We start from the raw sequence: 14,493 nt of genomic DNA on the forward strand, positions 1-14,493 counted from the left end.
TAATAAGAAACAATATATTAAACGTTTCAAATGTGCAAAGTAACCCACATTTTGAGATATTAAAAAAACGCCCTAGAAATGGTGTAACAACGGCGATCGATCAGAGCTTTATTGGAAGTTTAAATGTATCTTCAGACCTTTCCAGATCTAGGCTCTGTTGATAGAGAGGATTGTTCTGTACCTGTTACGCTTTGAATTCTGGTCTTAAATCAGTAAAAGACCTGAATCTGGCGACGAACCTATTCCGGGTTCTTCAACTGGACCTGATCCATCTCCAGATTCTGGAATTGATGTCCGAGTCTATGGTGGCTTTTAAACTAATCTCATACGTTACCATTACCACAGCATTACCTTAGATCTGAACTTCAATCCAGTATTGGTCCTGGCTTTGGAACTCCCAGTTCAAGAACTGGATCCTGATCCCAACCCAGTAGAACTAGTCCCAGAATTCTTCTGGGTCCTGGATTGGGGTCTTGGATTTAGCCCATCATTTGGATCACTGTCCTTGAAAGTAGCAATCGAGCAAGAGCGTACATATTCAGGGTAGCAGTTCGGGACGCATAAGCTCCCCAGCCATTCGGTAAACATTGTTGAAGTAATTCCAATGGTTCCACCTGGTTTCGTAAAGACATAGTTTGCAACACATCTGGGTTTCGGTAAAAGCGGCCAAACAAACGATACGAGACACCACCCGCCCGGGTTCGGCGAGGGCTGTTTTCTTGTCCTTAACACTAGCTTTTACTTGGGTACTTAGAATTCTGCGCAATATTAATGTCTATATTTACGTATATCCTCTGTACGTGGTGGCGGTGGTGTGTACGGGGTTTTGTTTACATAATTTTCAAATTTTGTTCTTCCTTATAACCAATACGATCGTGCCTGCGCCTGCGCCAAACGAACTACAACCACTATAATATGGCCAGCCAGTTGCATGAAGACAAAAACAAAACGCCTATATTCGTACCTAAACATTAGTATCGTTTGTGCCTTTCTTTTTCTGCTGTTGTTAGACTATGGTGTTGCCGAATTTTAAACTCCGCTCATCTGAATAATTACTAGTCACGTCCACGCACGCACACACACACACACACAACAACAACAAAAATATTTTAAAAAAAACCCCACTAGCGACTAGAAATTTAAAATGTAAGTTATTCGGTAAATAGATTTGCCGCAATGCTCACAAACCCTTGCTGCGTGACGGTTATGGCCCTGCCAAGAAGTAGATTATCTACTCTATTGCTCTCTCTTCTTCTTTTTCTCTCTTCTTCTTCTTCTTCTTCTTATCTCTCTCACACACACACACCCTCTCATTTATTGTTCCTCGCACGAAACCGCTCCCAACCATCCCATGGCCCGCTCTCTAATGTCTAAAGATTGTGGTGCGTGAGTGTGCGTTAAGCGGAAATTCACTGCTCGGTGGTGTCGGTGGCCGGTGCCGCCTGGTGGGGCTTGTGCTGCCCGTGCCCATGCGCATGATGCTGGCCGGTATGCTCGCCATGCTCGGCATGCTGATGGTGCCCGTGGCCGTGCCCGTGGTGCGTCCGCGCGTGCATGTGCGGCGTCTGGAAGTGATGGTCGCGCCGCGGCTCCCCGTCACCGAGCGCGCCGGCCGCTCCGGCCGTGGTCGGCACCGGACCGTGCCCGTCGTACGTCACCACCGTGCCGGCATGGTTCGGTTTCAGCTCGTGCGCCGGGATGTGAATCTTCTCCGTGATCTCGTGCCCGTTCTGGATGCTCCGGTGCACCTCCTGGTCGGCCCGGTCGGCCTGTATCACCAGCGCGCCGTGCGGGCCGCGCCCCAGATGATGGTGGGCGTCGATCCGCTCGCCGACCGCATGGTGGCCCGCCGGCTGGTGCTGCTGCGGCGTCTCGCCGGCCGGCTGCTCCAGCTCGCCGTGCGCCCGGTGCCGCAGCGCGTCGTACTGATGATGCATCAGGCGCTGGTGGTCGGCGTACTCGGGCGGCCCGGACCCGGCCGGCTCCTGGTCGGCCGCCCCGGCGCCGCCCGCGAGCGGCTCCTCCTCGACCAGCTCCGACCGGAGCCGGTTAAAGTCGAGAATCGCGTTCTCCGACTGCAGGCTCTCCACCAGCTCGTCCCAGTTGCGGTCGCTCGTGCCCTTGATCAGCCGGATCATCTCCACCAGCTGGGCCCGGTCGGTGTGCGAGTTCGTCTCCTCCACCGAGCGCAGCAGCGCCACGATCTTCTGGTGCAGCAGCTTCTTCACGTTGTCGGTGTGGCTGTTGTGCTCGTAGTGGTTGAGCTGCTGCTGCTCCAGGTAGGTGGTGCCGGCGTGCGGCGACTGCAGATCGTGCACGGGCGTGTGCCGGATCGGCTCGGTGTCGTTCTCGCTGTAGTGCACCACCTCCAGTATCTCGGGTATGTCGTCCTGGATCATGTCACTGTCGGAGGGGCTCTCCTCCGACCCGGCCTCGACCGTGGGCCCGGCCGCGTGCTGCTGATGGTGCCGGTGCTCGTGCCCGTGCTGCTGGTCGTGCCCGGATGCCGGATGCTCCCGCGAGCCCCCGCCCGGTTGCTGGTCGCTCGTGACGAGTGCGGCCGTACCGTGCGTCGCCTGCTCATCGCACGCCGTGCAGGTGCAGTTGTGTATGAGCTGCACCTGTTTGTACAGGTACGGGCTTTTCGCGTTGCTGCTCTCCGTGCAGTCCACCTTCACCTGCAAGAATGAGCAGCGGTGGTTTAGCAGTGCCGCCACACACACACACACAAACGGACACAACAATCGGCAGCTATACTCACAAATACGTACGACACGTCGGACGGCTGGCAGGAGTCGCAGTACGGGCCGATGATTTCGCCCGGATCGGACGGCTCCGTGTGCGGTATCGAGTAGCTGAAGCACGCGCCCACGCACACGTTGTTGTCGATCGTCACCTGCTTGCAGCCCGGCTCGGTTATCACCTGGCTGATGTTGCGCGTCGTACACCAGGACTGCTTGTTCGGGTACAGCACAATGTTGTGCACCTGTCAAAGATACGAAGGAAAAAAAAAACCAACGTGTTGAAGTCGCTTTGTGAGGGAGGGTTCGTCGCTTACCTTGTGCTCCCGGTTGGCCGTTGCCGGTATGCCGTGCATCGTACCCAGGATCACCGTGGCCAGCGCTAGCCAAACGTGCGGCACGGTTGCCATCTCTGCCTGCCTTGCGACTGCACACACACACACACACACACACACACACACAAACGGTGTCTATTTTCCGTCTCAAAAAAGGAAGAAATCTGTCCACTTGGGGCCTGTTTGGACCCAAAAACGAAGATTCGAGAGAGAGAGAGAGTCACAGAAAAAAGAAAGAAAAAGGAAAGAGAGAGAGAGAGAAAGAGAGAGAGAGATACAAAAAAAATCAACATATTAGTTTCAGTTTGCAGTACCTGCTCACACACCACCCAACAGACATACCAAGCCACCATTTTTGCATCTAGTGTGAATATTAGTGGCACCACGGAGAAGGTGCTGGTTTGTGGGGGGGGGAAGGGGGGATTAGAAAATCGTTTTTATACCCCCTCCCCCCCTCACCCCCCCTCCACAGGCAGTTTCATTCCTACCCCCGAAAACCAGCTCCCAGCCTTTCCAAGTAGACAAATGTGGTTTGGTGGCCGGTTCCGAACACGCGCAAACTAGTTCTAGCACTCCCCCACCGCCCCCAGCCGGGCGTACCCAAACCGCAGCAGCAGCAGCAGCAGCCACTTAGCACACTGCGCTAAACTCCGTGGTCGGCCCAGGCGAGCGGCTACGCTACGCCAAACAAGTTTTCTGCCGGCATGGAAATCTTAACACCGTGCATAGTTGTGCCTGTTTCGTTTGGGGAGAATGGGAGAGAGAGGTGAATAATTTGGCGCTGGTTGGGGGTAGAGCCGTGCAAAGGGGTGGAATCTATCACGGAAAGCAGTACAAAAAAAAAACACACACACACAAATTCCCATGAACCAGCCTGAAACTTCTAGCAGAGCACCACGGTGACACGGCACCGATAGGCAGCGCCAGAGTTGGACCAGAGTTGGGCTGCGGGCGGTATGGTTCCGAACCGCCCCGGTTGTTTCTAATCCAACAGAAATGAAAGACCGACGAAAGACGAATGCTCCGAGATATTCATTGCAGAGGTTTTAGTGAAGTTGAGTGCAATAAATGAAAAGAGATGACGGATTTAGAGATGATTTTCTTTAACAACAAGTAACGACGAGGCACCGGTAGCTACAAGTAACCGATTGTTTGGTACCCAGTTACTTTGCAACGGATACAGCAGTTACCTGAAGCGTTATTTGTTACTCTAAAATGTAAAACATAAAATCTAATAGTGAATTTCCTAAGTAAGTTCAGCATGTTGCAGCCGTTGCCACTAAATGTCGACTCTAAGGCACAGTTCTTCCCTTTAACGCATTAGTTTCTGACTGTCAATCAATCGCTTTTTTTTACAAAGTTTTGAGACTGTTTGTTTAAAAATGAATGAATTTATGTTACAAGAATAGATATAGCAAAAAAAAAAACCCTTGTTATGCAGAATTGGGAAACGTCTGTGGAGTCTGCTTAGTTGGAACGTATTCTTTGGGCATAAGCAATGGCCTCAAATGTGAGATTTTTAATTAAAAACCATGAAAGTACATGCTTTTTTTAATTTTTATTTAATACCTTGTAAATTTATCATGATTGCAACTAAAGCATAAAACAAAAGTTGACCTCCAGACAAAAATAGATGCGTTAGGCGCAAAAATTGAGTTCTGGGGCAGCCTGGTAGTCTGATGGAAGAATCCAACGGTCCCCAGAGTATAAGGAATTGGAATTGTGTACAAGAATTGGTCCAGAGACACCTGAACAGAACGATTTCCAACAAAGTAACTCGTTATAGAGGAGTTTTGAGGCCCAAAGTTAAACAGTTACTAGTGGCTGAACATCGCGCACGGCACAAGACACAACAGTCAGCGTCCAATGCGCAGACTACGAAAGCAGTGGAGAACCCCTTCGAGAGAACACATATCCAGTTGGCTGGACCGTTACCAGTCAGAGCAGGAAGCGGCCCATCACTAGCCGCCTGGCAATGATTAATGTTCACCCATTCACCAAACATTGGGGATGGGGAGGATTTAAAGCCATCGCGGCGCGGCGTGGCAAGCCAGATCGGACAAGAATGACTCATCGGAAAGGTGTGGGATTAAATTTGCAGGACAGGTGTTCATTAACAAACTCGTCTTGGCAGTTTCGGAACCAGTGTGGGAGTGTGTATGTGTGTGTGTACAGGCTCCCAGCACGGGGATGTTTGTCCACCGTCCATAAAGCGGTTGTTGAATTTAAATATTAGGAAATAATAATGTCACGCTACGCTTTGCGCCTTAGGGGGAAGGGCACCGAACGGGGCAGACTGTTTGTCTTTTGTACGTAACGCTGGAGGAATGGTGAAAGTGGTGCCTGCAGCCGGTCCCCGAAGGTTTGCCTGCAGCCATGAATGGACTCCTGGACTCTTTGTAGGCTCAAGTTTGCCTAGCTCTAGCTAGTGACATTCCCCAGACATTAGGACACTCAATGTGCATAGTTTCGAGAGAGCTTTAGCGAACTTCCAACCGCTTCCAAGATGTTCTCTCGCGCCCGTAGACTCCCGTCGTTTTGCGCAAAGCAACTTCAGCTTAGTAAGCGAGCCTCCCCATCCCGCCCGCGAAGTGTCGTCGGGTGAAAGTTGGGCTACCTCCCGGCAGTGCACCAGCTAGCAGCGCTGCCTTTTAATTACACGGTGCATAGTGGCGCGGTGATCGCTTAGGTACGCAGCCCTGACACCTTCCACCACCCCCCCCTCCCCCCCTTTGCTGCACTGGTGGCGGTTTCATTCCGCGATCCGCGGTGTGCAGAAAGCTAAAGTCCTGAGAAGAAAAAGTGCAAAAGTGTTTGTGTGCCACCTCTCTCAGCTCCCTTGGCCCTGCTGTAAGTGTTCCCACTGCTCTACGCGTCGGCCTGGCATTAGGTGCCTTATATAAGGGGTATACAGGGGGCAGACAAGGGTAGAATGCACGATCCGAGCGTACGGCGGGTGCCGGCAGCCCCCTGTGGAATGTGGAAAAGTGGTTTTTGCATGCATCTCGGTACGCCTAATTGCAGTATGCAAACAACGCACCGCATCGGCCATCTGGACGGCTCCGCCTATTTGCGCAGCGGCAGCAGGTTGATGGAGTAGATCCCCGGGAGCTCCCGGGAGATCCGGCTGCTGCTGCTGGGGAAAAAAAAGGATGTACTGACCAGGTTCACTCCAGGTTCGGCACACATGCGCACGCTGGACCCGAGATCACGCTAGGAACCGGTGCGCCGCAAGGCTACGGGGCGAAGGCGTATCTGGCGTGTGAAGTTAATTAGATGCAAATTAACTGCTTGTCGCCCAGCCAGTATCTCCGTTTCTAGCCGAGTCGCGCAATCTGAGTGTATATGTGTGTGTGTGTGTGTGTGTGTGTGTGTGTGTGTGTGTGTGTGTGTGTGTGTTTGTGTGTGTGTGTACCTGCTTATTAAATCTGTACAACAGCTCTACTGGGTAGAATAAGCGGGCCCCTATTTCCTTTGCAGTCGACTCAGAGGCCTAGCGCAGGACGTAACTGTTTTGCAAACCGACAGTTCGCACCGTTCCGACCTAAACTTCTAGACAGTTCTGCGAACTAGCAGCCCCTGGCTGGATCATTAAGAAGCGAACGTGATATGATGCCTGGTCGCGCTGGTGAATGCGCCCCGACTTGTAAACTGCGCCTGCATCGCAGTTGATGAGTGGCTGATATTGCGTCGTCTTCGTTGGATGCTCCTCCGATTGCGACGCGCGACATTGGGACATTCGATCCTCCAGCGTCGCCATTGCCATCGGTGTGTGACTGTTTGTACGCCAGCAGTTGGTAAACTAACCACAGTACGGTACAGACAAACAAATTGCCGCGAGCCTTGTTTACGGAAGATGCAAACAAACGGTAAACAAAGGTTGAGGAGGGGCAAAAAAAAAAAAAGACACACACACTCATTACTCTGCCGCTACTAGTTCACAGGGCAGTTGCATGTGGGAACCATTTCCTGGAGAAGATGCATGGGAGATAACGAGTGCCGGCTAACGAGTAGCACTGTCCCTGATTCTAGACTCCTGCTAGCTTAATAGCGGGGGGTGGAAACCGCTCGCTTGGAAGGATTGGATTGGCATTTCTTGAAGTCTTGAAGTACACATTTGCCAATTCCAGGAAGACAGGTGCCGTGTCATCACGTGGCGAAATAAGACTTCGTTCCCGCTTCACGCTGTCTGATTGATGGCATCACCTTAGTATTGATTGCAGATTATTATGTCTAGCACAACACACCAGGGTGTAGTGGTGATTAGATCATGCTCTGTTGCCTATCTTGCTTCCCGCTGACTGCTTTCACCTCAAGCCACTCGGGAGATGCAGTACCTTGGTTCAGATTTGTTCAGGTTTGGGATTTTCAAACTTTGGGAACATCTCCATCATACACACACACACACGATCACTATGCAAGTTACACAGGGTTAGTACACACTTCAAGCACTACCTTTTGGCACCTCAATATCCAAACGTCAAAAAACTACGCCCACAAACCTGTTGTGTGCCCAAACGCGCGGTCCACTGGTAGAGCCTCGATCTGGCAGACTCGCACGTTAGCAGAAGGCAGGATCGCACTCAGACACTATCGGACTGCTACTAAGCGCACACACGCTCGCTCGCTCGCTCTCTCTCTCTCTCTCTCTCTCTCTCTCTCGCTGTCAGTCTCTCCCGGTCTCGGCACTACGACGCTCGACACCGCAGCGCAGCACTTAGTGTTTGCGGCTGGTCACCCTCGTGTCACAGCAGCAAAAACAGATCTAGCAAATCAAGACATCACTGATACAAAGGTATGCCAACCGTTTGCGTGTTTGTGTCTTGAGTGTATGTGTGTGTGTGTTTGAGTGTTTGTATGGTTTCAATGATGCTGTCGGTGTATGTGTGTGTGTGTGTGTGTGTGTGTGTGTGAAAAGACCCCTACCCTATCACAACCACCGGAACGCGCTTATGTCGTCTAGGCTGCTTGCGGGGTTGCGGGTCTGATTTGCAAAAGCCCGCTCCGTACCGTCCGGCGTTAACTAGTCGAATGAGCTAAGCCGTGCCGAGGCGCGGTGGGAGATACTCTCGGATACTCGCGGCAAAAACCTTCACACCACTATCTGTGGGAGCACCTTCCGCCCGCGGTTGTGATGTTTTGCCGAAGGAGCAGAAGTTTGCGCAGGGAGAGATCGAGCGCCTAGAGAGTGTTGCGGCTGCGGCGGCGGTGTCACCTTACGGCAGGTTTTCTGCTGTCTTTCGTGCTCTCTCTCTCTCTCTCTCTTTCTCTCTCTCTCTTGCTCTCCTCCCGGAGTCGCAAGAACCAGCTTCAATCCCACCACTTCATGTATAAACTGTTTTTTCTTTGCTTTCTTAACGCTCCGGAGGGTTTGTTTTTGTTTGCCCCGTACCCGGTTCGGGCGGACTCGATCTGATTCGCCTCACGCCACATCGCACGACCTCGCGCGACATTTGCGCCCCCTCCCCCCGCCCTTCCTCTACTGGGCTTCCTTGGGCGCTATTGGGGACAGCGGGATCCTGTGCGAGTGCGATGTGTTCAAGCGAGACAGGGAGCGAGAACACCAGCCGGTACATGATGAAGAGTGGCGAGTACAAAAAACGGAGACACAGCAATGAGCGCAAAACGGCGCTGAGCGACCAAAAACAAAACAAAACAAAACAAAAAAAACCTGATATGAGCCAAACGGAGGGCGGAGGGCACACTTTCGTCTACTGGGGGAAGGGGCTTCTAATGTGAGCTGAGCTGTACAGAGCGGGCAGAGGTCCTGCGGATGGGTACGGGAGCGGAGGGGGGAGCATGCGCGAGAGTGCTGGAGAGCGAGCGAGCGACTGGAGCACGCGCAAGCAGCGAACCTGTCTGTTGGAAGCTTTGCGACGGCTCAACCCTACATCCCTAGAGGTGTGGAGAGCACAGACTGATATCGCAGAGCCGTGGCCCCCCGTATGCAAAAAGCAAAAGCTCGGCAGGAGATTAACGAGCTTACAGCACGTTACAGCATCACCATGGCGTAGAAAAACAGGATTTGTTTTTTTTTTCTTTCCGACAGTGATCTTCGCCGCGGGTGTGCCTTTGCTTGGGAGCTCCAAGATTTCTCCAAGGCCCGAAAGATTTTACGCCCGAAAAGCTAGAGTCGCACGTACAAAGCGGCGTTTTGCATCTCGGGAGAGCTTGCTCGAGCCGTTGTAAGTGGCACAGTAGGAGCCACAGGGTGACAGGGGTGCTAGATTTGAGACGGATGTGTCATCGGCTGCAGCAGATCCTGCACGTGATCTGATAACATTTCGACGGCTCAACCTATCAACAAATTATAATCTAATAGGTAAGGAGTGAACCAGACCAACAGGCTCAAAGTTTCTATAAAAAAACTAATCTAATAGGAACTATTGAATCTCAAAACAAACAATATTGTTTTGATGATGCTTAGTAGTGATCGGTGTAACAGACAGGTCTCACTGATTCAGACACTCAAATTCAGACTGCAAACAAATGACGTCAACGACTCACACGAAAACGGAACATACATTTTGTATACGTGCGTGTGAGTGTGTGTTTTTCTAGATTTATATACATGTTTAGCCATTCATTTGTGTTCGACAACTTGAAATCTTTATATTGGCAACACACACACACACACACGTGGATATATCTCGGCGTGGTCCTAAACTTATTGACAGCTCGACATTTGATATTCCATCGAGCGGTTGTGTGGTTTCCGGGCGGAATAATGTCCGTTGGCTGCCTGGGAAGGTCGGAGACACCGTGATAGAGCCAAGATTCGTATTGCTTAGATCACCAGATTAGATCACAACTTTTTGATGCACCCAAGCATCATTAGCTTTGATGCTGTACATAAAGATACGCTTGTAGACGCAAAACACATTAACTCCCGTCATCGAACAATCGAATATGTTGGGATGGTCGTTACTTCGGACAACATCAAATTCCGGAGACGCATTGTGCAGGGGAATCGTGCTATTGGTATAATCATTTGCTGAGATCAAGAAGACTTCGAAACCGAACGAAATGTGAGATATATTGCAAAATTCGCCCGGTGGACGAGTTTTGAACTATCCGAGCACGCTCTGGGCCTGTTTGAACGATGTTTCCTCCGAACCTTCTTTGGCGGTGTGTTCGAGGATGTAGTTTCCCCCAGTTCGGCACACTTTGGCAGGAGAGCACAACGATCTCGATATTAGGATCATGTGAAGCAAAACCTGTCGGAGATCGGGTGTCTCCATGGATGGAGAGCTGCAGCTAGGAACCGAGCACCCTGGAGTTAGCAGGCTTACGAGAGAGAGAAAAGATCAGGAGGCGAACCTGTTGAAGGCTCTAAAGTACACTAAGGCGATTGCGATTAGCCAGGTGGTTAAACAATAATCCCAACAGCCGTTAGCGTCGAACTCTAGATTAAAGAGTCAGGTTCTAGCGGGGGGGTCTTGCACTATCAGTAGCAGCACCACCAATCCATGCCACGATGGCCTTTTAGCCTTGGAGGTTCCAAATGGAAGAAACCCCCCTAAAAAAAGTTCCATTTGGCAATTCCAAGAACTGAAGAGCATTCAACAGCTTCTGCAATGCCTGATTGGAGCTACAGCAGATAGGTTACTGTCGCGCGCACGTACGAGGAGGCACGTCCGTTGCTGCTTTGATGGAAATCTCCCACCGAAGAGTGTCACACCGCAGGTCATTTCGGTGCTATTAATACGCCTTTTTTCCAGTTTTCAAGAACAGCCTTCGCGCACCCGAGCGCATATGCGTTGAAGCCCCAACGCCTGTTTGTGTCGTCGCACCCCGCTTATCAGCCGGCAATAAGGCGACCTACTGACCAAAAACCAACCAAAACAAGGGCTGGAAACTTTCCACTCAGCTCAATTAATCTCGGATCGGATTGGCGCAATGACCCTGCAATCGTGTGCTGACAGTTCAACGCCATCGTGCTCGACGCAGAACAGGTGGTTACGAAATCTGTACGTGCCGTCTGTAACAGTGTATTCAAGTTTACCTCTTACCCATATGACTTATCTTATTACTTATAGCTATTCTACCCTAGCATATGTATTCTTTTTACAAATCTATATCATCATCTTCCAATTCTTCAACCGATATGCTTCCTGCGGCCAATGTTGAACTCTTGCTCAACTCCTCTCGTTGAACTACTGCCTTAGGACCATCGAGCAGTATACTGCCCAAAGGTGGCCCAAAAGCTGGCACGTCCGTGCGTTGATAGATCAGTGAGCCGCGCAGTACCGTCGCATGCACGACGCCCTGAAGCGTTCGGTTCAGGTACGGCGTCGCCTTGTGCTGGAACTCGAGCATGTCCTCCGTGACGGTGACCGTGCCCTCCGGATCCCAGACACACATGTCCCCGTCGTAGCCAACGTCCAGCCGGCTCTTGCGATGGTCCAGCCCGCTCAGCCGGGCCGGCTCGGTGCAGAGCAGGCGGACCGTCTCCTGCAGCGACAGCCCGTACCGCCGGCAGCCGGTCCAGAACAGGGGCAGCCCGAGCTGCAGCGAGGAAATGCCACCCCACGCCTCGAGGAAGTTGCCCCGCCGCTTGCCGTCGGTGAGCAGCTTCAGCTGGGGCGTGCTGGGCGAATGGTCCGACACGATCAGATCAATGTCCCGGGCCTGCACGGCGCGCCACAGCTGCTCCCGGTTGGTGCGGCCGCGTATCGGCGGACAGCACTTGTACTCGGTGCGAGCGTCCGGCACGTCCTCGGCGGCCAGCGACAGATAGTGGTGGCAGGTTTCCACCGTCAGGCGAGCGCCGAGCGCCCGGGCCGCCCTTATCGTTGGCAGGGCACGGGCCGTGGACAGGTGCACGATGTGTGCCCGAACGTCGTGCTGCTGGGCCACCTTCGCGACCAGCTCGATCGCCTGCTGTTCCATCGTGTCGGGGCGCGTCTGCAGGAACGAGCGGTACTTGTGCGGGTCGAGCGGTCTGGGGCAGTCACTCGGCAGCCGCTGACACTCTACCTCGGCGTGGAACTGGAAGTGGAGCAGTGCGTCGATTAAGAGTTCGCTTCGACTTCGAGGAAGTTCGGATCACTTACCGCCAGCACTGCACCGGTACCTTCGAGCAGGCGTGCCGCCGCCATCACCTGCTCCTCCGTAACGTGCGGGAACTCCTCGACGCCGCTCGGGCACAGAAAGCACTTGAACCCGAACACACCGGCCGCAATCAGCCGGCGCAGCTCGGGCAGATTGTCCGGCACTAGCCCGCCCCAGAACGCCACATCGACGAAGATCTTGCCGCGAGCCGCATTCACCTTGGTGCGCAGATTGGCTACGCTCGTCGTCGGTGGGATCGAGTTGAGCGGCATGTCGCAGATCGTGGTAAAACCGCCCGCTGCTGCCGCCTTGGTCGCAGTGTGGAAGCCTTCCCACTCGGTACGGCCCGGCTCATTGATGTGGACGTGCGTATCGATCAGTCCCGGCATGAGCATCAAATTGCCAAAATCAAAGTGCTGCGGAAGTGTAGTGTTAGCGAGACACTCTCCACAAATCCCAATGTCCCAATACCCATCAACTCACCTCATATTCACCTTCATTGTCCTTCAGGTATCGCTCAACGGTGGCCCAGGAGGGGAGTATGCGCGTCACCTTACCGTCGTGGGCGGAAACGACGATCCCACCGGGGAACACTTCCGCCGGCAGGCTCGCACTGTTCAGAAAGATTCGCTTGCTTGTGTAGACGGTGTCCATCCTGAGGACCTATCCTGAGGCAGACTGGAAGACGAGCGCGCGTGCGATGCGTCTTATAAGGCGCAGTGCGCGGTTGTCTTCTTTTGCGCATTCTGTTGCCAGGATCGATGCGCAACAGCGAGATCTTTTTCTCCCCATTATCTCTTATATGCGTGTGTGTGTGTTTCCTGGACGTAATAAACGCTGCGGGCCATGCCGTACGATCACGCCAGATCGGGACCTGGTGACGATTTTTTGTAGATGTGGCGGATCAGGTGCCGTTTTCAACTTGGAGGTGGCAGTGAGCCTACTTACTGATGGGCATCAGAACTATACGTCACATCTTATTGTTAGTAGTGGAAAGCTGTTGTACAACGTGATTGGAAGACTCTGTGTGACGTAGAAGCTTCGTAGCTTCATAACAACAAAAATCTTCTCATCCATATTCGACCCAAGAGAAGGTGATTCGTTTTGGGGCACAGCAAATTGCACCGTATCACGGGCAATAAATATTATGTAGCCCGAGCGGTCAGATGGCAGCTAAAGCGAGCCCCCGCGTATAATCAGTTTCATTAAAAAGAAAAATAAAGTCCAAGACAATCAGGAACTGCTGGGGATCCTATAATTGCACTCCGAAAATACTGTATGCGATAACGAGTCTTAGGGTGCGCTAGCTGCTCCAAAAATACTCTGTGACGCACGGCAACGCAACTAAAAATAGAGATACAGTGGAGCGCCGTTTATCCGGGCTTCTCGGGACTTGACCTCGACCGGATAAGCGAATAACACGGACAATGAGTCAAATGATATATTTTACCATCAATTTCTGATTAGTTCTTCAAAAAAATTCCTATTTTTTGATAAAAATAACCCAGTTTTTATTAACTTCATGTTTTTCCCATGAGAATATTTGAAATTTGCCATGAATTATAGTGTTTTTTGTTATGATAATGTGCTCTTATAACCGCTTTTTTAAATATCCTCCTCATAACGCAATGTCACCTTTGTATTGAACTGTCATTTCTCAACAGCACGGATCAACGGAAAGCCGGATAAAAGGTACCCGGATAAACGGCGCTCCACTGTATTTAGCTGTTGTTATGGCAGTGAATTTTTTTTAGTATATTATGTTTCACATGTACAAAAAATAAAAGTAACAAAATAAAACACACATGAATGATGAAAAGCAGGGTGTGGAATAGTATTGCTTCTATTATTTATTTAAATATTTCTTCATTTGTTTGTCCTAATAGAACTACCTAATTTCAAGGCACCTATTAATTATTGGAAAAAGGGTCAAAGGTATAATGCTTCAAATTCCAAAACTTTGATTCAGTTAGTATACTCCATGCACACTTGTACTCGGTTAGAATTATTCCAAAGCCTTTTCCAATTTCGCCTTATCTGATGTTGTCCCTATTGTGATCTTGGAACTGAACCCAAAAAAGGCGCTGAAATCCCAAAGCTTTGATAATCTGGGAAGTGATGAAAAACGTATCCCAGATCTGGAATGTTTCCCTTTGACTTTTGATATTCCTGACCGTCCCCCCGTAGCCAAGGATTAACTATCCTGAATCAGAATCTGTATGCTCCTGAACGACCTCTCAGGATACGTAAGCTGTCAAGACCTACGTTCTCAAGATCTGCACATTCCTACAATGCGCCTATTAACCAAATGATACATAGCTTCAACAAATACAAAAGATTCTTCGACTTCAATATTAGTATAG

General features: G+C 51.2%; 2 protein-coding genes across 6 annotated transcripts; both read right to left on the reverse strand.

Moving 5' to 3' along the window:
• Positions 1–79: 79 nt before the first annotated feature.
• LOC120905788 lies at positions 80–8,137 on the reverse strand. Of its 5 annotated transcripts, XM_040316911.1 has the most exons (5): positions 8,003–8,137; positions 7,579–7,841; positions 3,059–3,255; positions 2,762–2,986; positions 80–2,678 (listed from the first exon to the last, which is right to left on the reverse strand). In XM_040316911.1, exons 3-5 carry the CDS (start codon positions 3,149–3,151, stop codon positions 1,410–1,412), a joined length of 1,587 nt encoding a protein of 528 aa, XP_040172845.1. In that variant the 5' UTR covers positions 3,152–3,255; positions 7,579–7,841; positions 8,003–8,137; the 3' UTR covers positions 80–1,409. The 5 variants fall into 5 exon arrangements, with proteins under 5 accessions (XP_040172845.1, XP_040172848.1, XP_040172843.1 ...); XM_040316914.1 differs by lacking the exon at positions 7,579–7,841 and having other exon boundaries at positions 8,003–8,135; XM_040316909.1 differs by having other exon boundaries at positions 7,579–8,135.
• Positions 8,138–10,637: 2,500 nt separating this feature from the next.
• On the reverse strand, positions 10,638–13,688 carry LOC120905789 (allantoinase). The gene is made up of 3 exons (XM_040316915.1): positions 12,614–13,688; positions 12,133–12,546; positions 10,638–12,067 (listed from the first exon to the last, which is right to left on the reverse strand). Exons 1-3 carry the CDS (start codon positions 12,782–12,784, stop codon positions 11,144–11,146), a joined length of 1,509 nt encoding a protein of 502 aa, XP_040172849.1. The 5' UTR covers positions 12,785–13,688; the 3' UTR covers positions 10,638–11,143.
• Between the last annotated feature and the right edge of the window lie 805 nt (positions 13,689–14,493).

Source organism: Anopheles arabiensis, chromosome X (genome assembly GCF_016920715.1).
Source record: "Anopheles arabiensis isolate DONGOLA chromosome X, AaraD3, whole genome shotgun sequence".
In the NCBI taxonomy this organism is placed as follows: Eukaryota; Metazoa; Arthropoda; class Insecta; order Diptera; family Culicidae; genus Anopheles; species Anopheles arabiensis.

Bases quoted from the DNA above. Each gene is read 5' to 3' on its own strand.
- LOC120905788 (XM_040316911.1), bottom strand. From the start codon at position 3,151: ATGGCAACCGTGCCGCACGTTTGGCTAGCGCTGGCCACGGTGATCCTG. The intron at 2,987-3,058 runs GTAAGCGACGAA...TATCTTTGACAG, and splicing joins CGGCCAACCGGGAGCACAAG to GTGCACAACATTGTGCTGTA. The intron at 2,679-2,761 runs GTGAGTATAGCT...TCATTCTTGCAG, and splicing joins CCGACGTGTCGTACGTATTT to GTGAAGGTGGACTGCACGGA.
- LOC120905789 (XM_040316915.1), bottom strand. From the start codon at position 12,784: ATGGACACCGTCTACACAAGCAAGCGAATCTTTCTGAACAGTGCGAGC. The intron at 12,547-12,613 runs GTGAGTTGATGG...ACACTTCCGCAG, and splicing joins ACAATGAAGGTGAATATGAG to CACTTTGATTTTGGCAATTT. The intron at 12,068-12,132 runs GTAAGTGATCCG...CTCCACTTCCAG, and splicing joins GTACCGGTGCAGTGCTGGCG to TTCCACGCCGAGGTAGAGTG.